Source organism: Branchiostoma floridae, chromosome 9 (genome assembly GCF_000003815.2).
Source record: "Branchiostoma floridae strain S238N-H82 chromosome 9, Bfl_VNyyK, whole genome shotgun sequence".
Classification (NCBI taxonomy): domain Eukaryota; kingdom Metazoa; phylum Chordata; class Leptocardii; order Amphioxiformes; family Branchiostomatidae; genus Branchiostoma; species Branchiostoma floridae.
In genome coordinates, this window is record NC_049987.1 from 14,033,995 (window position 1) to 14,061,376 (window position 27,382).

At 41.0% G+C, this 27,382-nt stretch overlaps 4 protein-coding genes across 4 annotated transcripts in view; 2 read left to right on the plus strand and 2 right to left on the minus strand.

The window, feature by feature from the left end:
• LOC118422407 (parkin coregulated gene protein homolog) overlaps positions 1 to 4,049 on the minus strand; it is a 20,482-nt gene extending 16,433 nt beyond the window's left edge. The window contains exons 1-3 of the mRNA XM_035829941.1: positions 3,778 to 4,049; positions 410 to 544; positions 61 to 232 (exon numbers count right to left, since the gene is read on the minus strand). Coding sequence (XP_035685834.1) covers positions 61 to 232; positions 410 to 544; positions 3,778 to 3,858 — 388 coding nt within the window. The 5' untranslated portion in view covers positions 3,859 to 4,049. The remainder of the gene's footprint in view (positions 1 to 60; positions 233 to 409; positions 545 to 3,777) is intronic.
• A 214-nt stretch (positions 4,050 to 4,263) lies between these two features.
• LOC118422406 (acetyl-CoA acetyltransferase, mitochondrial-like) lies at positions 4,264 to 6,590 on the plus strand. Its single transcript, XM_035829939.1, has one exon. It carries the CDS (start codon positions 4,425 to 4,427, stop codon positions 5,676 to 5,678), a length of 1,254 nt encoding a protein of 417 aa, XP_035685832.1. The 5' UTR covers positions 4,264 to 4,424; the 3' UTR covers positions 5,679 to 6,590.
• An 830-nt stretch (positions 6,591 to 7,420) lies between these two features.
• On the plus strand, positions 7,421 to 13,024 carry LOC118422731 (E3 ubiquitin-protein ligase parkin-like). Its single transcript, XM_035830457.1, has 11 exons — positions 7,421 to 7,875; positions 8,860 to 9,031; positions 9,432 to 9,547; positions 9,725 to 9,808; positions 10,013 to 10,128; positions 10,652 to 10,788; positions 11,019 to 11,080; positions 11,344 to 11,493; positions 11,847 to 11,930; positions 12,065 to 12,182; positions 12,378 to 13,024. Exons 1-11 carry the CDS (start codon positions 7,696 to 7,698, stop codon positions 12,485 to 12,487), a joined length of 1,329 nt encoding a protein of 442 aa, XP_035686350.1. The 5' UTR covers positions 7,421 to 7,695; the 3' UTR covers positions 12,488 to 13,024.
• Positions 13,025 to 13,084: 60 nt separating this feature from the next.
• LOC118422730 (MORC family CW-type zinc finger protein 3-like) lies at positions 13,085 to 27,053 on the minus strand. The gene is made up of 17 exons (XM_035830456.1): positions 26,539 to 27,053; positions 26,029 to 26,101; positions 24,738 to 24,870; positions 23,623 to 23,837; positions 22,498 to 22,642; positions 21,740 to 21,887; positions 21,045 to 21,173; positions 20,438 to 20,554; positions 20,078 to 20,175; positions 19,742 to 19,855; positions 19,109 to 19,243; positions 18,285 to 18,371; positions 17,976 to 18,030; positions 17,349 to 17,555; positions 17,059 to 17,139; positions 14,677 to 14,735; positions 13,085 to 14,488 (listed from the first exon to the last, which is right to left on the minus strand). The coding sequence occupies exons 1-17, from the start codon at positions 26,584 to 26,586 to the stop codon at positions 14,065 to 14,067; spliced, it is 2,268 nt and encodes a 755-aa protein (XP_035686349.1). The 5' UTR covers positions 26,587 to 27,053; the 3' UTR covers positions 13,085 to 14,064.
• Between the last annotated feature and the right edge of the window lie 329 nt (positions 27,054 to 27,382).

Consider the following 27,382-nt stretch of genomic DNA (forward strand, 5'->3'; position numbering starts at 1 on the left):
ATACTGATGAATGCTGCAAACATTTGGCAACACACACAGACACTTTTACTTCAGACTTACTTTTGATGGGGATGATTAGCTGTGGGATGACTGGGAGGATTTTGGAGCCGCCATGTTCCAGCATGTCGTGGACGCCTTGCCTCGCGAAGAACTCATACGGATGTGTCGTCTCGCATAGACCGTCAAAGAAAAGGGGCAAGTAGTGATGGTAGTCAAGCTTCTCTATTTCAACCTGAAGAGATATAATTTGTCACAATAAAGACATGAATATCCGGTTTAAAGTGCTTATTTTAAAATCAACAATTCAATATTTTATTCACACATCAACACTGCAGACATTCACACAAAGATATGGTAGCCTTAATGATGTTGATACATGTATTTACAATTAAAACACATTGTATCTAACCTTCCATGCAATCTTGTTGCCTTTTGTGTCGTGCTCAAGAGCAATTGGAAAGTCTCCTCTCTCGTAAAACTTCCTGAAGGCAGTGGGTTTCGCTGGTCTTTCCTTGAATGCTCCTGCATTTGGTGGAGCAAGTACCTGGACAAAAGAATGACACCAAAACTATCAGTGAAAATCAGATTCTTGATAGTCAGCTTTGAGCCTGCAGTTTGCACCATACCTGCTAGGTGACTCTGTTGTATGGGCAGTCTTGGATCATTTTATCACATGAGCCAAGTTATGAGTTGTTTCCGGTGTACATTTCATGTACTTATCCATATTATGAATAATTGATATAACAGACAGTGGTCCTGTATAACATACGCAGTGGGATAACGATACACAGTTTCCTACCTGTTAGTTTTAAATGGACCACATTCAAAATCTTGGATGCGTCAAGTGATTTAGAAAAGAAAACAAAACACATGAACTTTGCTACAAATTCCATATACACTATAACACTAGTTCACCCTTATTTGTGGGGTGACCTTTATCTGTTGTCTTTAAAAACAGCACATTTGGAGTATCAAGTCTGCGGACTGTGGTTTCAAATTTGCAATATTTTCAAAATAATCCGATTTGAAACCACCGTCCGTCGATTTCACATCCCTATATGCGTTTTCTCTTACAAACAACGAATATAGGTTACCCTCGGATAAAGGTGAACCAACGTTAACATAAATTGACTGTAGTCTTTAAATAAATATTCTTCTACTCAAGGACATCTCCAGGTCCTGTCTTCCGTCCTGGGACAGAATTTTGCTTGTTGGTATGAACAAAATTTCATCCCATCCATCCCAAAATGTTAAATTTCATGACATGAAAATTGATCATTTTGATGAAAATGTATTTTTATACCACAGTATATATTAAGTAGGTAATTGTTGTCAACATGAATTGCTTACTATATCTATCATCTAACACATTAAGTATCTTAATAATCATATAATATGGTAATTGTGAGATGATAATGCCTAGTCTGACAGCAGCAATTTCATTACAGTACCAGGTACTATATAGTATAATAGCAAATTATGAATATGATACGGTTTGATACCATAGATTCTAATTATGGTTATTTCCAATTCACTGATACAAATCACTGAGCCATAAACTAATTACTGAAAGCACCAAGCTGTAATAATGATATTATAACATTCATATAGCATACCTAAGGAGAAGTGTGAAATCTCTGTTTTAATCCATTTTTTACACTACTAATTTATGGTTAATTTTTTTTAAATTTATGAATTACATGTCCATGTAGGCACCAGTATCATTGTGATTACGTGTCTCTGTACATATTTCTGCGGTATTTCACACTTGGTTCTATTATTTAACTTAATACACGTAAAAATGTTTGACTGTTGAACTTGACACTGTCCTTCATGTTTCGGTCCTCTGACTCTCATGTACTGGTGTGTCCATATGTACATTGTAGTATCATAATCCAATTACCTATTAGCAATAGTCTAATAGAGTTCTTACATTACTAAATAAAACTTGTTCAATTTTCAGCCGTCTATCAGTCTGCTGCTTTTCTTGGGTTCAAAATTTGTCAGAAGATGCTGTGTAAGTAAAACTAAGACTCCTGCATATTTCTTTTGCCCTGTTTTGGAATCGTTTATCTTAAAAGGTCAATCAGTATTGGCTGTGTCAGACAGGTGAAAAAATACACATACAGGTATAATGTCAACAAATTGGCCTCACTCTGACATGGTATAATACTATATCACATGGTTATATGATCAAGTCCTATAGCAACATGAATGGGTGTGACAGAGATTTGACAGACACAGAGTAGAGTGTAGCACAACATGTAAACACTTCTACCCCTCTAGTCCCTGTACTGATGGCTGCCAAGTGGAACCGCCATGATCATATATCACTTTCCTCCATAGCAACACCTGATACCTCTGCCTAACGACCTCTGACACAACCACCAAAGACTACAAAAAACAGAAACAGCTGCAGAGCTTGCTTCAGTATCAATTTTGCAAACATGTTCAGTATAAACTTAAACTTACAGTATAGACTTACTATGTCCATATTTTTGTTGCACCCCATGTTCTAGAAAGGTCGCCTGGCAGCTGTGTTCTGTTTGGTGCATGAAACCTTCTTGATTTATCTGTGACTGTCAGGTATTTATCTGTAGGGGCCTGCATCTTTCCTGTAAGGCGTGGGCAAGCTTTTTGATTGACCGTGATTCTTTGGGAAAGCTTGTTCAACCGTAGCCACATTTTGCCAATAATTGGAATCATGAATTTAAGGTAATGCCATGGGCAGTCCTACTGAATTTTTGCTGGGATCCCTTTGGCCATGACAGTACACTAGGTCCTAATAATCCATCGACAACACTTCCCAGGAATCTTCAGAAATTCAGCCCAAATCCTCCAACTTGACAAACCAAAAAGCCATTAAGCTTTCCCAACCCACACCAATCTTCATAAATCCCACTCAATAAGTGTTAAGTCTGGGAATTTTCGTAACAGCCAATTACCTGCCGAATGTTGTTGGTAATTGCCTGTTACTGGCGTTAGGGTTAAGCTTGACAGTTGACGAAGGTATCCGAACCACATACCCTAAGGTCATACAACTGGTTCCACTTGTACAAATGATAAGTTGCTTCGTCTTGTACCACTTGTGGAGGATTATCTATATCCTTGGTACATATGGTTTCCTCATCTTGAAAAAATGCAGTCTGCATTCTAACCCTCATCTGAATCCTATTTAAATAGAACCCTATAGTACAGACAGAAGTTTTCGGCTCTAATCTAATAAATAATATCTTATGATGTCTTGGAGGATCTTTCTGTCTTTGATTCAGTAGACTAGACTCGTGTTTCAGTCGTCTATACACTGACTAAGATGGCAGACAAGAATCCCCACACACCCACAACAAACGGTAGTCAGGTCGGGTCATTCATTCCTACCAACGACCTGTCCAAGACACTGCAGATAATATTCGGCATAATTTTCATATTTTGGATTCATACGTCAACGAAAATATAAGCAACTGGATTTCGCTGTTTCACAAAAAGTAGTAGATTTAGAATTTGTACGAATGTTTGTCTTGGTGTGAAGGGGGAGGTGGGCCACCATGTTTCCTAAAACGGTCTTCAAAGTCTTTCCAGGCTATCTTATTCTTGCCATCAATTATTCATATTTTACAAGTATATCATCAACCCTACACGATCCTGGTACCAACTACATCGTGTCGTGCATAATAGATGCTACACGAGTTCGCTGTGTTCCTCATAGCAACTCCGTGATCAAGAAATAAACAATTCAAAGTCGCAGAAATCTGTGACCTCTTGGTTGCCGTATCTTACCTTCGCGTTCCTCAACCGAGATTTGGTGGTGAAGCCTTCGGTTTCCATCCTGGTTCCCTTCAAAAGGATCTCAGAAGACATTTCTTGTTGGCGACGGGGTTAGAGAAATCTTCTCTCTTGTTTTGGGGGAAAATCCGAAGGAAAATCGGCGCTACTCTTCCACTCGTCTGGACGCTTGTGGATCGACTGGCAGATGTAATCAATCTGACAAGGTTTATGTTGTCGCATGGCAACAAGGTTGCAAAAACCCCGGATGTAAACAGTCCCTCGGGAGTCTCCGGTAAACAGGACTATTGTGATGACGTCATGTTCGGCTTTGTCCGGAAGAATTTCTCCGGTACCGACAGCAAATTTGACGATCTGAGTTGATGTCAATATTTTTCATTAAAGATGGTAAAAAATTTCAAAACATATTTTTGGAGGTATCTTTACTTCATGGAGTCTGGGAAAAATGCAAATTAGATATTTTTAACACTTTTCCCATGGATCAATGCGATGAAAGGTCACGCAAGTTCATCGTGTCCACCTTCGGCCAACGTGACAAGTGAAAGTGTTGTCGTCGTAAAGTGGTGCCTTCTACCTTTGTAGGCTCTCCCGTCTTCAACAACAAGTATCAAACAACCACAGGTATCTTCTTCTTCGAGAAAATGGCGGCAACACTTCTCAGAGGTGTGCAGTTGAGAGGCAAAGTGACAAGTAACGTTGCAGCAAGATGGTTCTCCCAAGTCTCAGGTCTGAACGAAGTTGTGATCGTCAGTGCCACCAGGACACCGGTGGGCTCGTTCCGCAGCAGCCTGGCCTCTGTCCCCGCCCCTCAGCTCGGCGCCATCGCTATCAAGTCAGCTATTGAGAAAGCCGGCATCCCTGCCGAAGAAGTGAAGGAGGTGTACATGGGAAATGTGCTGCAGGCGGGTGAGAAGCAGGCACCGGCCAGGCAGGCGGCCCTAGGGGCGGGGTTACCGCTGGCTACTCCATGTACCACCATCAACAAGGTGTGTGCATCCGGGATGAAGTCCATCATGTTGGCAGCACAGAGTCTGATGTGCGGTCACCAGGACGTGATGGTTGCGGGTGGGATGGAGAGCATGTCCAACGTCCCCTTCATCATGGCGAGAGAGGCGCCTGCGTACGGAGGCCTGAAACTCGAGGACCTCATCGTACACGACGGGCTCACGGATGTCTACAACAAATTCCACATGGGTAACTGTGCAGAGAACACCGCCAAGAACCTGAAGATCAGCCGTGAGGATCAGGACGAGTTCGCCATCAGCTCGTACAAGCGAAGCCAGGCCGCAGCGGCAAACGGAATCCTGGCGAAGGAAATCACTCCTGTGGAAGTGCCGCAGAAGAGAGGTCCGGGGGTGACGGTGGCAGAAGATGAGGAGTACAGAAAAGTCAAGTTCGACAAGGTGCCATCGCTGAGGCCGGTGTTCGTGAAGGACGGGACGGTGACAGCAGCGAACGCGAGCACACTCAACGACGGTGCAGCAGCTCTCGTCATCATGACCTCAGAAGCGGCCAGCAGGCTCGGCGTCACGCCATTGGCTCGTATTGTCGGCTTTGCGGATGCGGCAGTCGCTCCGATAGACTTCCCCATCGCACCATCCCCTGCAGTAGAGAAACTGTTGAAGCAAACAGGAGTCTCTAAGGATGATGTCACCATGTGGGAGATCAACGAAGCCTTCAGTGCTGTCGTGCTTGCTAATATCAAACTCCTCGACCTTGACCCAGCCAAAGTTAACATTAATGGTGGAGCGGTGTCTATTGGACATCCTATCGGCATGTCGGGCGCGAGAATCACCAGCCATATGGTCCACAACCTGCAGCCTGGTCAGAAGGGTGTAGCTGCCATCTGTAATGGTGGTGGTGGGGCCTCGTCCATCCTTATTGAGAAGTTATAAAGTACATGTACTGTAAATCTAGAAATGTTTGCAGTGGACTTACTTTCGTGATGACCTCTCTGCCGCAAATTGACACTGCGAATAGCCATTTCCATACTACAGAATTGTTTTAACTGCATACTTATCACACAAACTTAAGTTCACCCAAGCATAAATGAATTTGCAGCACATGGAACCAATTTAGAATTTTATGGACACTGTAGACAGAAGATCAACTTGGAGACAATTATTACAACCTCATTTCAAATGTGAGTTCTTTACAAGAAAATGGATATAATCTATCCAAGATTTTGTTGCATCAAGGGCTGTTGAATAAAAACAAATGAGCATGCAACTTGACTCTTGAGTGGACTATGGGATGCAAAATATGTACACAAATGTATGATACTAACTTTATAGTGTATGTATTTCACACATTTAGCCTACATTTGTGCTCGACTGTGACAAATACTGGATACTGAATATACATGTACAACAGTTGCTGTAAAAGACATTCACAGAGATTACTGTGGTAGCATACAGTCAGCAATTATATGAATAGTTTTAAGACAACTGTCAATGTGTCTACAAAAAAGTGCTGCATACACTCACTCACTCACGGCCCATAACCGTAGGGGCTCCACGACATCCATCAGCTGTAAATTCTGTGTGACTGTATATTTTTGTAGTGCCTTAATTAAGAGATTATCATGTCATAGGATACAAACCTAGTAGATGTTTGATTGGATTGATGGTATAAGTCTCAGGTACAAGTCTTACATGTTCAAAAGATTATGTATGGAAAGTAATCAAAGGAGAAAAATATGGAGAAAGGCAAAGGTGATATTCTCAAAACTATCAACATGTGGATAATTTTGGTAGTGCAGTGGCCATGATGTGGCCATGATTACAATAAAGCAGCTTTCCACAAAATGTCTTTTCCTTCAATTAAACAGTTACTGTACAGTGCAATCACTAAGTTTGTTCTGATATGCAATGTAACCCGTGAAGATTATTTCTGCCACTGAATAAGTTGTCTGAGACATTGTATAGTTAGTTTATAGGTAGTTTTGATTGTTTGGTTTTCAAGCAGCCATAACTTGAAGTCGAACAAAATTGAACAGCAGAAACATCATAAATTGTACATCATAACAGGGCATGGTTCTTTCAATTTTTTTGGGGGGGGGGGGGGGGAATCTGGAAGACTTTGTACAAATGTATTGCTTTACTATCCTGACTTAGGACCACTTTATTTGGTGTCTTTAAGAAACCACGTCCTGGATCCCAAGAAAAATTCAGAATGGAAAAGTTGTATATCATAACACTCACAGCTTTAACTTGATAAAAACTTGATTGGAACCCAATTTGATCCAATACATAGTACATGTACAGTCAAACCTGTATTAGGGGCCACCTCTACAGAGGGGCCACCTGTCCATAGTGGCCACTTTTTGTCGGCCCCTTGGGTATTTTACAGTCAAACCTGTATTAGGGGCCACCTCTACAGAGGGGCCACCTGTCCATAGTGGCCACTTTTTGTCGGTCCCTTGGGTATTTTATCTACAAGTTACCACCTCTATACAGAGGCCACCTGTCTATAGTGGCCAAATTTGTCCGGTCCCTTGAGTGGCCGCTATAGACAGGTTTGACTGTATCTACAAGTTACCACCTCTATACAGAGGCCACCTGTCTATAGTGGCCAAATTTGTCCGGTCCCTTGAGTGGCCGCTATAGACAGGTTTGACTGTATAGATGAGCAGGTCCAGGTCACCACAATGACGTCAGTTCCTCATGACGATGATGACCAAAATGGCGGTGCGCAGATAGAAGTTTTTCGTCTGCTAGCTGTGCTAGTATTTTTTCGACCAACTTCGCGTTTTAAAACAAACCGTCAAGAAACCACGTTATTTTCCTGGTAACCAAAGCCCTCAGAATGCTGGAAAGCATTTCATGTACGGTTGTTTGAAACACTGGGCAGCAGTATTTCTGTCTTTATTTTATCGAAGACTTTACTTCCGGGTTTGTCAGCCTGTACAAGATGCCGACCATGCAGGTTTTCGTCCGCTTCAACTCGCACCACAGCTTCCCCGTAGACGTGGACTCGTCCTGGAGCGTCCTGCAGCTGAAGGAGGTGTTGGCGGCCCGACAGCAGGTCCCGCCCGCCGAGATCAGGATCATCTTCGCGGGGAGAGAGCTCAGGGATTCATTCATCATCGGGGTATGCGGTACAGTGTGAATGTTTGGAAAATGTGCTTAGTGTCCTTCTATAAATTTGTGTTTAAATCAAGATTATCGTTAACATGTTAACACGACATTCTGATTTCATGTACTTGGATGGCATGTGCAAGTTTAGTTACTCAGTCATGTAACCTTCAGAATTGCAACTTGATTTGATTTGTATTGCAGAAGAGACACCTAACAAACTGTTAACACTCAAATTGAACAAAATCCAGTGTAGGACGTCTTCAGATTGTAGTGAACAATTGAAAGTAAACTGAATGTGTAAGATACACCATAAATGTGTATTAATGGGCTAGCAAGGTAGAATATCTAGTGTTCTGTGCCATGAGCATGTAGCCTGGGCACTATCCTCTGTAGTAATCAATGGCTCAACCTCTTTCTTGCTAACCATGAGATAAGCAAACAAAAACATGGAACCAGTAGTTACTATGGAGGATAGTCTGAATGGTAATATCCTAGAAACATTTATTAGCTGTAAATTCCCAGCAAGGCTTAACAAAAATTGATACACCTAACGTTATATGCACAATGTTAGATTTGGGTATCTCAATGTCAAGTTGACAAAAGAAAACTAGATAACGTTATTGAAGAAAAAAACTTAAATAGCAAAAAAAGTAGTTACCATCTCGTGAGGCTCAATCATATTTAACTCAATAATAGATTAGGCTGTGAACAACGACAAACCAAATACTCCATTGTGACTTTTGGGCTATCTGGCCTTCAACTATGTGATACAAAAAGTTTGTCAATAACATTTGACAATTAGTTCACAACAACAAATAACCTACTGCTAACACTAAAGCAGTTATGTTTCCAAATACTAATGCAACTGGCAATGCGTAACAGTGAGCTAGGTGCAATTAACAATAAATCAAAATAGCTCTTTGCGCCTCAGGGACGAAGCATGCAGATCATATGCCATGTCTCAGCTTTTGATCTCTGGTATTATTTCTACCATCAGGAGTGTGACCTAGCCAGTCACAGTATTGTCCATGTGGTCCGAGGTCGGCCTCAGCTGTCTGTGGAGGCTCAGGTCTCCTCCAGCAGTTCCCAGGAGCCCCAGTCTCTCACCAGGGTGGACCTGAACCCACAGGAAGATGGAGCCTCAGCATCCAACACCTCACATGGGGCAGGTATCATGGATTCATTAAGTTTGTGGCACAAGAATTTTGCCCTAAGGCCTGTTTAAGTTTTAAAGTCTACTAATACACAATGCCAAGATTTCAATGGTAATAGCACGACATTTTGTTGGTGATAGAGACCTTTGGAAATGTACTACAGCTAATAAGACTAGATTTCAGGTTAGACTGTATGTCGAAAAGCGTGAATATAAAGCTACAGGGAATTATTTCACGATTCACAGCATCTTGAATGTTGGTGATATTGCATATTGTCGATTTGTCTGTCATATGTCTTTAAATTCTGGGTCCACAGCGCTTAGCCATGGTATAATATAGCCAGTAGATAATTTTGGTCCTACTCTTTTGGTAAGAAAAGTTGAGAAACACTGATTCACCAACACCTTATTTTCAGCCCACAGACATCCTCACTTCTTTGTGTACTGTAAGCAGCAGTGTAAGGACGTCCAGCCTGGTAAACTCAGGGTCTCGTGCGCCACCTGCAAACAGGGAACTCTTACTCTCAACAGGGTAGGTGAGAGTTTTAAGTGAAAGTTATATTACTGTAAGGATACTGTCATCTACTATAGCAGATTTGTGGCACTTCACGTAGAAATCAGAAAACATTGGCATTGTCAAGTGTTAAATCTACAGAGTTAACATGTTACAATTGTTATTGAGAAGTAATTATCTTTTATTTTGCTAAAGGGCCCTGGCAGTTGGGATGACGTGCTGTTGCCAGGGCGGATCCAGGGGAGATGTCAATCACAGGGTTGCCAAGGAACAGTTGCTGTAGGTTGGATAAAGCAGAGTAGCTCAGTCTAAAAATAATTGCAGCAAGTTTGGCTTTCTTTTTGCATAGATAGGATTATAATGCATATGATTCTTGAATTACAATTAGAATTCAGTTAACTCTTGCCATCAATTAAGTTGAATGGTTGCTGTGTTTTGTTAGCACATTCAGTGGAATAATTACATGTACCTTTGTGTGAACAGGAGTTCTACTTCAAGTGTGCTGCCCACCCTACACAGGAGGAGGATACTGCAGCGGCCCTGTACATGATCAAGAGTAACACACAGGACGTACCATGTATGGTATGTGAGGAAGTCAGGTATGATTGCTTTTACTTTGGTCACTCATTTTACATTGTTTACATGGAACTTTCTTCAGCATTTGCATACACATGTAGTTTTATTGGAATGATTTAAGGAACAAGATTTATGTAGAACACAGCAGGTATTCAATGCACAATTTCACCATCAAATTGAGTAGATTCCATGAAACAAAACTGTACCTTTCTGGTGTGTCACATTTCTTGTTTTCGTTCTATGCTTTTGGAGCTAGCAAAGCTTGTTTAACCTCCCTGCTGTCTTAGCCTGGAGTCCAGACTTGTTGTGCTTTTAGTAGCTCCACAAAGGTTCACTTTCCACAACAAAGCGGACATTTGGGAAGCGACTAAAGGCACAAGAAGACTGGACTCCAGGCTACTGCTGTCTACCCTATGGACAATACAAATTTGATGCCATATGGCTACCTTGACAATCTGGAGGCTAAATGATGTTCAAGCAACCTCGCAAGTCAATCCTTGATTTGAATGATTATTATGTGTATTGTTAATGTTTCCCATGCCACAGCACCCCACTGATATTGTTTGAGTGTGAGGATGCCCATACCTCCTGTCTGGACTGTTTCCACACCTACTGTACCACCAGGCTGAATGACAGACAGTTTGTCCAAGATGCTACCTTGGGGTACACACTGCCTTGTCCAGGTAATACCGTAAAGCATATTTGGGGTATCATGAATTTGTGCTGGAGAGGTCACAGCAAATATAAAACCACTGTAAACATTGCAAGATTTACAGTACTCCACATAAACTGTTTCATTTGAATTTCACAAGTCATTTGCCAGATTTCATAGTCTGAAGACATATTCTTGAATTTGTGAAGGCCATAAGTGTGCTGCCATTTTCTTCAGTAACCAATCCTTTTTTTTTTGCAGCTGAATGTGAAGATTCCCTGATAAAAGAAGTTCATCATTTTAGGGTCCTGGGAGATGAACAGGTGACACACTTATATGACAGTCTCGTTCATGTTTTGAAAATGCTATTCTTCAGTTTCATTTTCATTTTACTTGATGTTTAAGACAGTCATATCTCTGCATGGTCTATGTCTAACAATAAGAGACTTAACTTCTTTACTCTGTCCAATAGAAAACATCTACTAGATGTACAGAATACAGTTTTAACTTGAATCTCTGTATGTCATTGTTACAATTGTGGATTCAACAACCCACCTTGACACTTTTGTTTTGTAATTTGTTGCAGTACGAGCGTTACCAGAGGTTTGGTACGGAGGAGTGTGTTCTGCAAATGGGCGGGGTGCTGTGCCCGGGGCGGGGCTGTGGGGCGGGGCTGCTGCCGGAGGGGGAAACCAGGAGGGTGGAGTGTGTGAGACAGGGAGCACAGGGGTGTGGGGTAAGTGGTCAAAGACATGCTAAGTTATGGGCATTGACTTCATCCATTTTACCTCGGGTTCTTTTCACCAGACAGTTATTACAATCACAATCATACTGCAACCAAAATTGGACTTGTGTTGTTACTCTTCATTTCATAATTTTAGGGGTGATGTATGATAAAAAGACAACAAAACATTAAAAAATTGTTCCTTTTTGAAATTTGCTGGGCGATCTATGAAATCGTTAGTCAGAAAGAGGTGTGGTAAGTTTTTACAAATTGAGTCATGTGTGGATGCATTGTGATATTATCTATCACTTTCTAATACCATCATAATATAATTGCTTTGATATTTTTTTCTCTTTTGCTGCTAGCTTGTTTTCTGCAAAGACTGCCTTGAACCTTTCCACCAGGGGGAGTGCAGGCCACAGATGGAACAGCTTTTTGGAGCCGAGAATGTGAGTTCCATTTACTGACTTAACATCATAATTGTTGAAACAAAGAACGTGTCTGTTGTATCATTTTAAATATCGGTGAAATGCAATTTGTTTGTAAGATGGTAGGCGGTGACGAACAATGTTTTTATGGTTAGAGGATTGCAGTAGACCCTGAGAGTGCCTTGAGGTCTCGGTGGGAGCGAGAGTCAGAAGAGACAGTCAGGCAAACCACAAAACCCTGTCCTAACTGCAAGGCACCTGTGGAAAAAAATGGTGAGTTTAGTTGTTTAACCAGCTCCTAGTCCTAAGTCTCGTTGGCACTACAAGTGTGAATGTGCATGGTTGGCGAATGCTGCAAACAAGTCATTTGTTTCATTGTGTCTCACTTGTTTCTCATCCAATTGCTTTCTATGGCTTTACAAACACAACTTACTATTGGTAACTGACAACAAACATGTCATGTTTCAGGCGGATGCATGCACATGACGTGCCCCAGGGCACAGTGCCGCTACGAGTGGTGCTGGCTGTGTGAGACGGCCTGGAATAGAGACTGCCAGGGAGACCACTGGTTCGGCTGAACAACACAGGACCAATCAGTACATCTCTACTATCCCTGTTAGGCAAAGAAGACCACATCTTATAGATGGATGACATCTGCATGGACATTGGTTTTACAGTGTAATTAGATTTAAAAATAAAAGTTCTGATGTCAAAACAAAGCAATGGGTTAATATGGGCTTTGTTTTACAGTTTTCCATAGGAGAATGAAAGCATCAAGCCACACAAATATACCAGTTTAAAGCTCTGATTTTAAGCTGAATTTTTTAAACTGCTATTAGAGTTGAATTGTTGTCAATTGAGTCTTCCAAACCGTCATAATATTGATATTTTTCTTTAAGTTTAACCTTAATCTTACAAAGGAAGGTACATTTGTATTATACTTTATTATTGATCGCAAGTCTTGTCGGTAAAGAAAAGGATAAGCCATTATGACAAATGTATTGTTGGACTAGTTGAGAAATATTGGTCAGAATCCTATGCAAACAACAGTGTAGAATCTTGCTGCAAAGAGTACAAAATGATCATGTTGCCAAAATAAACAAATATCAAATAGATTGTGCCTGTGTTATCTAAATGCTTACGGATAGAATAGAATAAGTGTCAACACTCAGAGATTTGTGAAGATGATTTATTTTATCAAAATAGAAAAGTTCACTGGTTCACTGAACAATATGTTCACCAGAATATCCTCCTGTCACAACATACATGTGTTTCAGTATGTCCTATAAAAACAACAGAATCTAGCCAGCTTATCTGGAGTGCTTGAGATATCGAAATTCAATGTAAACCAGAGTACTAAATATGTACAACACTGATGCAGGATCCAAATCTAATAAGTCTACATTTTATTAGGTTAATGTAAAAATCTACTTTGGAACTACATTGGCTACTAATACAGGCATAACATACAAGGAGGCAATAAAAATATGCATCTAAATAAAGTTTTTTGAAGGGAATGTGGGTCCCCAAAGATAGTTATTTGATCTGTCTTGTGTTCCCTGAAATGTATATCTACCTTTTTTTGGCAACACCTCAGGGGTGGAGGTATTTTCTACGGACCTTCAGCTGCCTAGCACAGACTAATGTGTTGCCCAAGTTATTGTAGTCAAACCAAGGTCATCCTTTGGTTCAGCCCAGTGTTAAAGCAAAGGGAAACAACCCAAGCAAAGTTTGAGAATGTTGAAAGTGACTTTGTAAATACTATATTCTGAAAAAAAAAATAATGTGGAAATTTGGAAGTTGCAAAATTGTATGCTTTGTTCAGTGTTCCAAGTTTTCAGAATGTATTGGTTTAATTGCTTTCACTGTTAAAAGTGATGAATTCAATATAGGTCTTCCATTACACTGTAATTTACAATCATGAAAGAAATCTTTTTCCTTGGTTATTGTCAGTGTTTTATGCCTGTTTTTGCAACTATCAGTACCCTTTTCTAGTACTGCATTCTGTTCTTATTCTTTTTTAGTACTGTATTGTATTTTTCAACATCTGGCCCAGCCCATTATAATACAACACTAGAAAAGAGTAAGAAATGTTGCAAAAACAGATGCAAAACACAGAGAATATGCCAGATCTTTACTTTAGAGGTATTTATCACTAGTTCTTGTTGGCATCCAGCACTTGTTTCAGAAGCTCGTCCACTGACTCGCTCTCCATGTCAATGTCATTATCTTCCAGGCTCAGCTCCGGCACCAGAACGCCAATCAGCCTACCGACATTTCTTCTCAACGTCTTCAGCTGTTTAGTCTGTTCCATGAGCTTTTGACGCTGCTCGACCGTGGATAGCGTAGCCACTTCCCTGACAGTTGACGCACTGACTCTGACGACATCAGCAGGGTCCGTTTGAACTCCGATATGGCAAATCTCTGTTTTCACTCTTACTGACGAAGCCGTTTCTGTTTTTGCGAGATCGTCATCCTCGACAAGGATGCAATCATCGTCACTATCATCCATACGGGGAGCTTTACTGGCCGAGGCGTTTGAAAATGAATTTGATGCAGGTCTTTTTTGGGATACGACCCTAGGATGAAAGAAAGAAAAAAGTTAGTGAGAGGGAAAATGAAGTAGAAAACAAAGCATGAAGAAACTCCCCTACTTTCCCCTATTCCCTGTTACCTAACACAATAAACAATTATAATACAAACATTTGGTGCCCAACACCTTAGCAGGCTAAAGGTTAAATACTAGTAAACAGCAAGTAATTCTCACCTAGAGGGTCCAGCCTGGTGTTGTCTGGGTGTTCTCTGGGATGCAGTTGCATGGGAAACCTGTTCAAGAACACAGGGTGCATTGTGATTGGCCACTGTAGAGGACTGTGGCAAAGTCACCTGTGACTGAACTTGCTTGGATGTTCCTGACAATGTTACCTGTTCGGACTGTCCACCAAGCCTGTTGTCAAACTGAGCTGTCCCTGGAATTTGTGCCTGTTTAGGGCCACTTACTTCGGCTGTCTGTGAGGATGACAAATGTTGCCCGACGATTCTGATTTTCCCTTGAATCAATTTAGAATTGTCATGTTTTAGGGTAGTGCTACTGGCTTTTGGAATAAGCAGGTACATGGGTTTGCTTTTATCCAATGCAGGCAACTTTCTGCCTGGGCAAGTGATTGTCATCACCTCCCCATCTGTGTTAGAGACTGCAGTGATTTTCAGCACCTTTCCGTCGTCTTGCAGCATCGTAACTTTCAACATTGTGGAGTCTGGTGTTTGAACAGCTTGGCTAGTGGATTTCAGGGCCACATTGGGAATGACTGGTGTAGAACTACTCTTTGCTTCAACAGTACAGGCAGGTGAGGTAGTCACTACTGTAGTGGTTTGTGACTTGTTCTGGCTTTCTGTCATTCCGGACTCACTTTCAGAGTCGGGTATTGTTATCACCTCTATTGACTGAACTTGCTTGGATGTCCCTGACAATGTTACAGACTGTTCACCAAGCCTGTTGTCAAACTGAGCCATCCCTGGAGTTTGTGCCTGTTTAGGGACACTTACTTCGGCTGTCTGTGAGGATGACAAATGTTGCCCGACGATTCTGATTTTACTCTGAATTGATTCAGTTTTGCCACTTTTCAGGTCAGGGTCACTGGCTTTTGGAACAAGCAGGTACATGGGTTTGCTTTTATCCAACGCAGGCAACTTTCTGCCTGGGCAAGTGATTGTCATCACCTCCCCATCTGTGTTGGAGACTGCAGTGATTTTCAGCACCTTTCCGTCGTCTTGCAGCATTGTAACTTTCAACATTGTGGAGTCTGGTGTTTGAACAGTTTGGTTAGTGGATTTCGGGGCCACGTTGGGAATGACTGGTGTAGAACTAGTCTTTGCTTCAACAGTACATGCAGATGAGGTAGTTACTACTGGAGATGTTTGTGACTGGCTTTTTGTCATTCCTGGCCCACTTTCAGGTATTGTTATGACCTCTATTGGTGTCCCAGCAGTTTTGCCAGAATGTAAAGCTGCATTGACCAGTCTTGGTGTGCTATCCCGCTGCTGTCCCACTAGCACCCATTTTTGCACCTGTCCCTCGGGAGTCTTCGCCTGCTGTGAAATCAGATGTTTTTGCACCTGCCCGCCGCCAGCTTTCTCCTGCTGTACCCAAGTCAGTGACATGGGCCGTCCCGGAGATTGGCCTTCTGGCGGCCTCATTGTTGCCTAGGGAAGTTTTCAATAGAAAATACTCTGTCTCAAAAGCCAACCCCCACCAAACCCTACAAGACTCCCATGATCATTCACCCGTAAAGGAAAATGCTTAAACCTTCAGCATGCTTTGTTATTGGAACCTTCCAAACCGATTCTGACTGTCAATCACAATTAGTACTTCAACCAATGAGAGAATGGCAATTATTGTATAACCAAGGAGAGAGTGGCATGTCTTTCAAATATTTGCACTATTATGTTTTCATCTTTCATTTCTACATTTTGACAGAGGTGGTTAGGATTTGTCTATTCACTATCATTTTCTTCCAGTCTACATACTTTATTGAACTTGTTTCAATTTCAGCTGTTCACTTTTAAAATGCATGCTGATGGTTATACACTGTGTGTGTGACAGGTTTGACAACAGACATTCTAGTAGTAAAGAAAACTGAAAGGACAGCCTACAGGAGTTGTCAGTTGGATATCCCAGACTTGGAACCAGTCAGTTATGTATGATTTATTGTTGAAAATTCATCCTAAGCAGTTCAGTCACAGAGAAACATACAAAAACCAAATGAACACACAAAAAAGAAAACAACTTAAAGTACTTAAAGAATAGAGTAAAATAAGCAATATACAGGGTAATAAACACGTATGCTTCGAAACCAAGAAGAAATTAAATACTGGTCACTTGAAAAGACATTGCCAATGAAAAAACTCATATCAAGTGTGGCATTAGATAAAAGGAATGAAAGGTAGCTTAAAAAATAGCATTCAGGGTTTGCATTATTTGTCTCTCACATCTCCAATGGCTTGCATGCTTTGTGCAGTGGTAAGGCAAACACAAAATTCAGCAAACTTCAATTTAGTGCAACTACAATGTACATTTAGATGTTATTTTCACGTGTAAGCATTGTTAGTGGCAGAGCTATGTTATGAGACAAGTTGCTAAGATGCTTACGGCTGCCTCGGCCCTCTGCTGCCAATGGTGGGCCACCTGCTGGGCTTGTAGAAGGTCTTCTCGCTGCTTTTGAAGCTGGTTCTGAGAAATAAAATTACAATGTGATACTATCCAGCGGCAAGGCAGCATATTACTACTACCAGTAAGTGTTGAGAATTTGCAGTAAAGAGACCAGAAAATTAAACCACTGAAAATAACAAATTTTGTAAGACTTACAGCTGGTAAAAAAAGCGGTTATGACTTTCAAGACTTTACCCTCTGAAGTAACACTGACTATATCTGTGCCTCACCTCTTGCTTCTTGAGTTCTACTGCCATCTTGTGGAACTGAGTCTCCATCTGTTTTCTCCTGTTCATCTCTATCTCCGCCCGCACCAAGTCCTGCTGTGAGGGCTTCTTGTCTGCAGCCTGGTTCTGCTGAATGCTCTGCTGGATCTGTGCACCCAGCCTCTGCAGCTGGCGATCCTTTTGCTTCAGTAGTCGCTCCTTTTCTGCAATCTAAATACACCGATTTGCAAAGACCTTTGCGTTAGCTGACTAAAGCTAAAGTTGTCCATACACTATTGTGATACGTAGGGTCCAGTGCCCTTCTCCATTTCATAGCCCTGGGGCCACACATAGGTCACTACAGCAGGGGGCTAGTCCACTGATAGTGTAGCAGAGAAAGAAGTATGTACCATTTTAAGAGTCTTTGGTGTGACCCCGCTACAGTGTTCAGTCTTTCTGGTGGTCTACCATCCAAGTACTGACCAGACTGCACCTTGCTTAACTTCCAAGATTGTGGGATCAGGTGTGTCAATGCGCCACGGCCTGACTGCCAACTGTGTTGCTGAACTTTCATTTTTGAACATGATGTGCACAAGTTTTAGCAAAGTAAAAATAGCTGGTTCTCTTTGAGCATTGGAAGTACACCCTTACCTCCATCTGCTGCTTTTGTTCCTTTTTCCATTTCTCCTCCCTTCTCTCACGCTCCCTAGAAAGCACATATCGGTGTGAATGTTTCTGTACATATGTTCTCAGGTTGGAAAATACATTCAATTGAAACATAGGTAGAGAGGAAAAGATATGTTTGTGTACAAAATCATGTCAAAGGGTGACTGTTTTGTCAACATAATAGCACTCAGCTATTACAGGTTTCATCTAAAAACACTTTCATGAAGCATGTACAATACACACAAACTTTTACAACATTTGGACAGTCAATCTATAGAAGGAAGATGAACTCACAGCTGTCTCTTGACTGACTTGTCGTATGATGGGCCTGCTATCTCTTCATCAGGGTCATCCTCAGCTTCCTCAGGGACTGAGCACGACCTGGAAGGAGTTTTGTATAGTTTCTTGAGTCTTGCCAATTCAGATATATAGCAAAGCATGCATAGTTCAGTGGTTTGTGAACCTGTCTCTGGGCCAAGAAGTCGTGAGTTTGAATCCCGACTGAGTTGCTCACCCGCTAGCATGCCACTGAAAAAGGCAAAAGTCCTCAGAAAGGGACACTTATCTGTGGCCCAGTGTTCATTGTAATGTACATGTAGAAAAGAGTTAGGGGAATTATGATATAATGAACTTTTATCTACTGTTCATAGCAAATATCTTCTTAGTCACGACCTGGAAGGTGTTTTGTAAAGTTTCCGTGAGTTTTCCAAATACCTCAGATACAGAACTGAGGTATTTGAAAATTTGCTATTTCAAGGAATCGTGATAAAGTGTGATGATTAACGAAGTACATTCTTTGGAGGTCTTTACAATGAACAGTACTGTGAATCTATAAATGTTTGTGGTGACTTTCTTTTTGCAGTTTTGTGGAGGCCTTCACACTGCAGATTCTTGACAATGTGAATATGCATTTCTAATGGATATCACTGTACTACAAAATTGTTTCAACCACACATAACATGCAACAAAAACATACCTTCAACTCCTACTATACTAAGTAATCAAGAGATGCATGGTCAGACATTGTTAATGGTACCTCATATGAGCATGAACTGAACTGAAGTAATTAAGTCCCCAGAGAAATAAACAACTTGGTTTACAGTATCTGAAGTCTGTACCTGAAGTTGGGGTCAGGGTTCATGTGGCAGTACCACTTGTCGGGTAGTTTCTTGTTGTTCCATTGCTCGGGTAACTTCCTCCACTTCAGACACTCTGTATTGTCACACTGCACCCACAGCTGGTCTGGAGAGGGACTGCAAAAGTAAAAGGCCTTAAAACTCTAAAGATAACCTGTTTCTTACTCCTAGAGATCTCTTTTCCTTTAGCTGGTCAATTCTCCAGCTAAGTAACTATTATATGTATAGGCTGGTACAATGTCTAGTCCTCCTGCAGTTAGCCTTTGGATTAAGAGGATGTGAGTTTGAATACAAATTATTTTTGTTCACCTGACATGCAAGTCCCTGGAACAGGTTGTGGTCCATTGTTCATTGTACATGTACTTATTGAACAGAGCTTGTGGGACTCCCTGTACAATGTACCTGTAAATAACGTCTGTCTCCTCTGTCACAACCAGCGGAAGTTAAACGGTTGCTCTTCAGTGAGCTAAACCGGTTCAGGGTCACTTTCATTTTCTTGCTTTAGCTTTAGGAGTTTTGTCTAGTTCAACAAAATACAGCAGTGTACAAAGTCTTCATGACTTACTGCTAAGAGGTAATTGAATTAAGACTCCAGCCAATCAGGATAATACTTACGCAGGTTCGTCGTCCTCTGATCCCATGGCTGCAGCAGGGGACGATGACCTTGTATTACCTTTCTTCTGCAGCCAGTAGTCGGTCAACTTCTGTCCCAGAGCTGCTATGGTGCTCCTAGAGATGGATACACAGATCTATGCTTTAAAACTATTTCCATGCACAGGGATTACTTAGTTTATGTTTCGGCTCCATCATTTAGCACTTTTTAACCATCATATATGTCCCAAACAGTGGTACTGAAGAAAAGAATGGATAAAATGTATATCTGACAATGATTCCTTCTACATATCCAAAAGAACTACTTACTGATTGTAATAGAAGGAATTGTGACTGTACCTGTACTCCTTGGTATAGTCAAAGTCTTGTTTGTTGTGAGTGGGTTGTAGAAAGTCACACTGAATTACACCAATCACTCCAAGACCCTGTCTACCAGCCTGCAAAAATGCCATTAGCAAAATCAAATTATTTTCATCTAAACCTCCCTTCAGTATGGAAAGGAAGTTTTGTAGCGTTTTAAGGGTTGCGCTTGAAACAATAACACAGCACAAAAATGGTTATTTGTGGTGTCATCATTTTACTGTAGAGAAGCACTGCGGAAGCCAACAAGATATATCCTTCAAGATATACACTTACAGTTTGGAAAGCTCAGACATTGATCAGTTTGTAAATTGTATCTAGATCAGTAAAAATACAAACCTTGAGTTGTGGTCCGACCCTCTCGTACCCTTTAATGAGCCTGTTCCTGTGGTACATCATGATGCCGTAGTGATGCTTCTGGGGGCTGAACCCAAACGTGATCTTCACTGGTCTTGGCTGGAAACAATGTCATAAGCTTTTGCATCATTTGAAAGTTTAGAGGGCTGTTTTGGTTGATAATGTATTTAATAGCATATGTTGGGTAACTTGTTAGTTTCATAATAGAAATCTAAATGATAAGCAGCTAGAAAAAATACACAAAATCAGTAGAGATTTGTGCTCTTTTAGTGCATGTATACAAACAAGCATGATGTTAGTAGTTCAGTGGTTAGTGACCCTGTCTCTGGGCCAAGAAGTTATGAGACTGAAACTTTAAATCCTGTCTGAGTTGCTCACCCAGCTTGCATGCCACTGAAAGGGATGCTAAGCTGTGACCCACTGTTCATAATACAAAAAGAGATAGTGGAAATCCCGAATCATGGTATGATGAAGTTTTATCTACTGTACAAAGCATTTGTCTTCTCTGTCACAACCAGTAGAACATAGATAGATCAAGTTTATTACAAGATTACATTCACAAGCAACATACATGAACAGTTGGACTCACCAGCCATTGAGGCTTGTATACATCTTTCTCAGTGTTGTTCAGACTCTTGGCGATCTTAAAGGTCTTGACTTTCTGTCCTCGCAGCATGATTTGCATCTTAGGGTTGAGGTACAGAATACTGCAATAAGCCTGGAGGAGGAAAAACAAGTCAGATTTTGGGGACAAACTTTGTAAGTCTGGTCTTCATTTATTAAGGAAATATTCTATTCTTGACATGTTTTATTAGAAGTTAAGCTCAGCTTTGAAACTGAATCCAGTAGATTTTCTAATTCAAAACTCCCAAACTACTGGTAGTTCATTTGTTGGTAAAAAGTCTTTTAGTCTGAATTGACTGAAATTGAAGGAAAACTGAGAAATTTTGACTTGGAATCTCTAATTACATGGGAAATGTGTTCTTTTCCTTCCCAGCAATGGATTAACCAAACATGTTCTTAATACAACAAAGCTAACATTCTACACAAGTTTACTGTAATTTGGTCTACTTTTCCAGGACTTCAATTTTTCAGTAGGAGGGGAAATAGGTCGTCGCAGTGTTTGAAGTTCCCAGTCAAAGTGTAAAACACAAATTCACAATGTCATGATTTCATACCAAGAGGTCACTACAGAAACAGAGAAAATAAAACCTCTATCATAAATTCAAAGATTTACAGTACTTGACTATTAATGAGTAGGACTTGACATTGAACTTTGCTCACCCTGAGGGAGTAGTCGCACTCTGGCGAGTAGTCCTGTCGTCGGTCCTGCCGGCGGAACTTTTTTCCTGCTTGTTCGTCAATCACGTCATCAGGAATTCTGATGTCTTTATCATCGGAAAAGTCAAACTCTGGCCTTCCGTCACTTGTTCTGGAGAAAAAAGGCAAGGTACATGTAATAGTAATCAATAACACAGTAAACATGACAACAAGTGTATTAATCTAAATGTAGTTTAGAAATAAAAGATTGTGATTTTGTGATTTTTATTGCCTCCTGTACTAGTACTAGTGCAACTACAGACTGGTTTACATAAAAACTTGATATGCCCACAGTAGAAATAAACACACCAAAAACATTTTTCATGGATAGTCTATACCAAAAAAATGTTCACCTTGTTTACGTAAAACTTAAATGCATTTATGCCAAATAGCAATTACTCAAGCAACTGGATATGATTTCCAAAATCATCTCCAGTTAATTGAGTATTTGCCATTTGGCGTATCTAATTACCTGAATGTCTAACCTTCATCGACGTGCTTTGATGCATTTAGATTCTGAATAATTATCAACGAAGTTGCTTAGAGTTCTGAGTATCCTTTTCCACATCCATGCTGGTGAAACGATTTCATACATACTCCAACTGATGTGGTCTTACGTAGCTTGAGTGTCATTCTAGATTCATAGTTTATTGGGGCTTCCATATGGATAAATCAACTAGGATAACACTCAGTCTACATCATATGGATCTAACCATACTTACCTCCTGATATTGTAGATGATAATTCTGGTACCCTTTCGTGGGATTTTCTCGAACTGTTCCATGAGCTCCTGTTTGGACTTGAAGATGGAGTACTTGGTGATGGCCTCCAGACTGGGGTCAGAGTCAATGGTCTTCACCATGATCTGTGGGGCCTGTTAAGGCAACTTTCCTTCATTGAAATCTTCAGTCTGGTATAATCAGCCAGAGCACTTCTCATAAAGAATGTCCCGACTAGAATTAATATAAGCTTTTAGGGGCACTCGGGAAATGCCCAATCAGTCCCTGACAGTGAGAGATTGTGCAACACAGGCTATGACCCTCCCAATTACAAAAAAAATTGAAATAAAGAGGTTGGAAAAATACATAACAGACTAACCATCCTAAGCAAATATATTTATAGCACCTACACCAAAAATTTAGATTAAAAAAATGGTGGATAGAAATAGAAAATATTGATACAAACAGTGGAAGGGACAACATAAGACAATGATAATAATGTTCATTTTTTGTTTGTTTTGCAAAGCAATTGAACTCAGTGACCTTTATGCTTAACACACAAGTTTTGTACATTTGTACAGTACACACAAGCAACATTAGCTGGGCTGTTAGTGTTACAACAATGTAAAGTTTGATACACTTACTAATGGCCACAAGTCTTATTGATAAAGCATGTTGGGTCTTGGAGTGTGGCTCTCCTAAAAAAAGGGACCTCCAACTTTATGTCCCATTCAAGAGGACAACCCTAGCCAAAGCGTGATAGTCACTTTCACCTGTCGAATGAGAAAAAATGGTGGAACAACATTGGGGCCTGCTAATACCCCCCTCACATTAGGCGAAAATTGATCGGACGATGAGTTTGCGAGCTCTAAATTATTAGGAGACATGACCCTGACGGGAAGGGAGGAACTCTGCCATTTATCGTCGGCAGCAGGGTCATGCCTCCTCGCAATTTAGAGCTCGCAGACTCGTCGTCCGATCAATTTTTGCCTAATGTGACTGAGGGGGGTACAAGGATCAGAGTTCAGAACCTATAGATTCTAAGACAACAACCCTGTTCCTCACACAGACTATGATAACTAATGTATCTTCAGTATACTACACGTAGGCAATTGCGGCAAAGGATATCAGCAGTATCAAATGGCACTATTGGTACAATGACAGTCTCCGCTTGGATGGACTTCAGGTAGGTTTGGGACAGGAACCCCACGATCATGAACTTCCCGTTCTTCGTGAAAACCATGGCGTCCTTGCCCAGTCGCATGGACCCTGACTTGAATCCGTTGCCATAGTGACCAACAGGTTTGTGGCCGTTGATTTCGACTTTCTCACAGAAGCCAAAACTGAAAAAGAGAGAACGCATTTATTAAAAGGTCTGCTATGGCAACTAGAGACAATAAACAATATCAGGTCTCAAAGACCTTTCTGGTGAACTGAAATCATCAACTGGACAATTATATCATAAATTTCTTGAAGCGTTCTTTTCATAAAGGGCACTTAGTGTGGAGAATACTACTAACACTGTATCTTAGAGATGTTAGAAAGATATACATTCTACATCTCCCATTGACCACACGGGTAACACTAGAAGCATAAATGTACTGGATAAATCTAAACTTTTCCTGAAATCCAGAATCCAGAATAGGAAAAAACCTTCCTACAGGTGGTTTATGTTCCAATGACCCTGAAACAGATTACTTTGAAGTTTTACTTTAAGTTTGATTTAAATTTTCTCAGATGAAGTCTCCCTTTTTCATATCAACCAAAGGTCAGCAGCTGTTATTGATAAAATCAGTGGTTCCATTTCTATTGTTCACCCAAACATCTGCTTGAAGTGTAACCTGAATGCAAGACTGTTTCTAGGGCCCATACAAGCAAGTTTCTTGGCTCTAGTGCCAACATGCCACCAAGAAAATTCCACAACAGGCCCCCTGCAACAGACCTGTTCAGGATCTAGGGGCCTCCAGGCATCTTGGAGAGTAATTTACTTGGAGGTGGATTCCACTTTCCAAAGCCAAAATGACAAATGATGTCATCATCAAATTTTGTATCCCCCATCTGCACAAATGCTTGTGTTAACATCAATTATGCCTGAAGAACCTCAGGTTCATTGGATGGATCCCATAGCCCACCTACCTAGAAATGCACAGTAAAAATGCCATTCTTTCATTGGTCAAACCGCTAATTGCCATGCTATCATTGGTTGAACTGCTAATTGTGATGGACAGTCTGGATTGGTTTACCTGAGCATTTTGTGGAGTTTGTCCGGTGTCATCCCGGCGCCGTTGTCTGTAAACGTGAGACACTGCGTCTCACCGATTTTCTCCATGTCGATGAAAAGCTGCCGTGCTGCCACATCAGGGTCATATGCATTGTCTGAAAGTGGATATGATACTTTCATTGAATCAGATTAAATAGATAATAATATAGTCCTATGTCTGTGGTGGTGCAGAGTGTACAGTTATCACTTATACAGTCAAAAAGGAATTTAATTTTTAATTTTCAACTTTGCCTTAGCAAAAAATTCAACCTATCTCTTCACATATTTTTTTGTGTGTGCCTTGGTTTCATTTTGTTTACTTTTTGTGGTGCCCTCCTCTCAACCCTGGAATCGGCATAACACCATAAAGTTTGAACATAAACTCAATCAAACACTCTTCCCACCAATGCAGGGTCCTTGGTACTAGTACTCTTCAAATATTTATAAATTCCATTTGACGATCCATATACATGTATTCCTGGATCAAGCCACGCAATAAAAAAAAGACAATCACAGTCGTCTTCTGCACAAAATATGTCAAACATTTTAATGTTGCAATCAATAAAGTTATAAACCATAAGTATGAATATAACCAATCAGCCAAAAGTAATACGAGACCATGATTTGACATCCTAAAAGTCTGGATGCCAGGCTATGTCCATAATTCCAGGGCCTACACAGGCTAGCTTCTCAGCTCGACGGCCAACACGCCCCAAGGAAATTCTGCAGCAAGCCCCAGAGTTTTTTTGCCTCAGGTCAGGGTCTAACTCTAACGGGCCCGTGATAAAAATTTCATAGGGCGCATGTTGGCCCTGGACCCAGGAATCTTGAGACAATGTCTCATTAAACCAAGGAGGTTAAAAACTTGATTAAACAGAGAAATAGACGACAACAAAAACAAAAGTATCTACGCGACTCAACCTCTGCTTGGAGAATAGCTCTGTCAGCTGGCAGTAATTTGCACACCCTGGAGAAAGTCTGGCTTCGAGGCTATATTAGTCTAGAACTACACTGTGTATTGGCAGTGTACAGTGAGTTGAACCACGTTTTTTCATGTTTCGAGTCAAGATTTGACGTTTCGTCAAAACGCCCCCCTCCCACTCGTCAAACCCCGTGGAAGTGGAAGACCACTGCCTTTCCGGTTGACTGACAAGTTGACAAATGCCACCTAAGTAAAACCACATTTGCTGCTCGGACTTTGGCCTGACGCAATCAGTCAAAGAACTAACGTTATTCATGTATCACACCAAAGATATGTGGTAAGAATTTCCCACCGATCAGCTCGGCAATGGCGCTGAAAGGCCACGTGTGGCTGGTCGAGTTCGAATGCAGAAACCCGGGACTCGTCTGAAAATGAAACAAAAAGAGACTCCGTCAAATTAACTTGATATGTTTACCAAAGAATAATGAAAACAACTAAATACATGTGTACAGGAGATAGTTAATCTCCAAGCAGATCCTACGGTAGCATAAGACAGTATTAAAAGCTGCCAGAGGAGTGAAGCTGGCTTAGACTTAGAGTGTGTTTTGCTACCAGGTAGCAAAACACACTCCTATTAAAAGCCGGCTTCACTCCTCTGGCAGCTTTTGATCCTGTCTTATGCTACCGTAGGATCTGCTTGGAGATTAGGAGATAGTATTAAACATAACAAGAGTCACCCTAAAAGATCTGTTGACGTCAAAAATTATGCATAAAAAATACATTATACACTTTAAAAAAAGACACCACGTGAAAATCAAACCATAAATATTTGTTTTTGCATGCACACATAGAAATCAAATACCTTGCTCTGCCGGATACCATGTTCCGTGGAAAGACCTGACTGCATCATTTTCAGACTGGTTTCTTAATTCTCCCGCGTTCACACTCTGACGCACCCAAACAAAAACATCCGAGATAACGTTAATTACAACGTTTTCAATTTCACTCTTCTAAAACCAGTCTAGTTCCCATTTGGCCAAGCGTATCATCTCCATGCCCGGTACTATACTCCTGTGAAATGCTATTCAAATTTCCCACTTTTTGCATCTTTGAAATCGATATCCCTCCACTTCATCTGGTCGATTAATTTTTCTACTGTCCAGTATTCTTGGTCCAATCAAGCACTATATCCATAAATTACCCAAGATGTACGACTCATCTGTCCAATAGTGCAATGTTTGCAAAATTCATCGTCATCTAACAGGATAAAAGTATACATAGAGCTGGGGATTAATTTCAACAGGGATAGTCGAGTTCCAACATGTTCCATGTCAACCGCATTACACCACATGCGATATTCATGCGCACCGAAACTGACATGACAGGCTGGAACCGGCTGGAACTGGATACAGCCGGTTCTGAAGACTGGAGGCCTGCGTGGGCTCATTTGCATACACATGTCAGGGCCTGACGTGATCCAGATCGAGGTTCATGTCTGTAGCTTGCACAAGCGCCGCCTAACAATTCCATGTTGTATTACACATAATAACAAATTTGTTGACGCTGGAATTTCTACTGTTCTGTTCTTATATGTTGAGTTAGGTAGAAACAAAATATGCCTCTAAAGGAACAGTTAGTTCCTGTGACATCTGAAACGGCATCAATGCACAAACATGAATGATAACCAAGGTTGGTTTAAACAAATC

Coding starts and splice junctions, on each gene's coding strand:
- LOC118422406 (XM_035829939.1), top strand. CDS start 4,425: ATGGCGGCAACACTTCTCAGAGGTGTGCAGTTGAGAGGCAAAGTGACA.
- LOC118422731 (XM_035830457.1), top strand. CDS start 7,696: ATGCCGACCATGCAGGTTTTCGTCCGCTTCAACTCGCACCACAGCTTC. Junction 9,809..10,012: donor GTTGCCAAGGAACAGTTGCT/GTAGGTTGGATA, acceptor TTGTGTGAACAG/GAGTTCTACTTCAAGTGTGC. Junction 11,931..12,064: donor AGCTTTTTGGAGCCGAGAAT/GTGAGTTCCATT, acceptor TTTTATGGTTAG/AGGATTGCAGTAGACCCTGA.
- LOC118422730 (XM_035830456.1), bottom strand. CDS start 26,586: ATGATGCAGTCAGGTCTTTCCACGGAACATGGTATCCGGCAGAGCAAG. Junction 24,871..26,028: donor CGCCATTGCCGAGCTGATCG/GTGGGAAATTCT, acceptor ATCCACTTTCAG/ACAATGCATATGACCCTGAT. Junction 19,856..20,077: donor GACTATACCAAGGAGTACAG/GTACAGTCACAA, acceptor ATCCATCTCTAG/GAGCACCATAGCAGCTCTGG.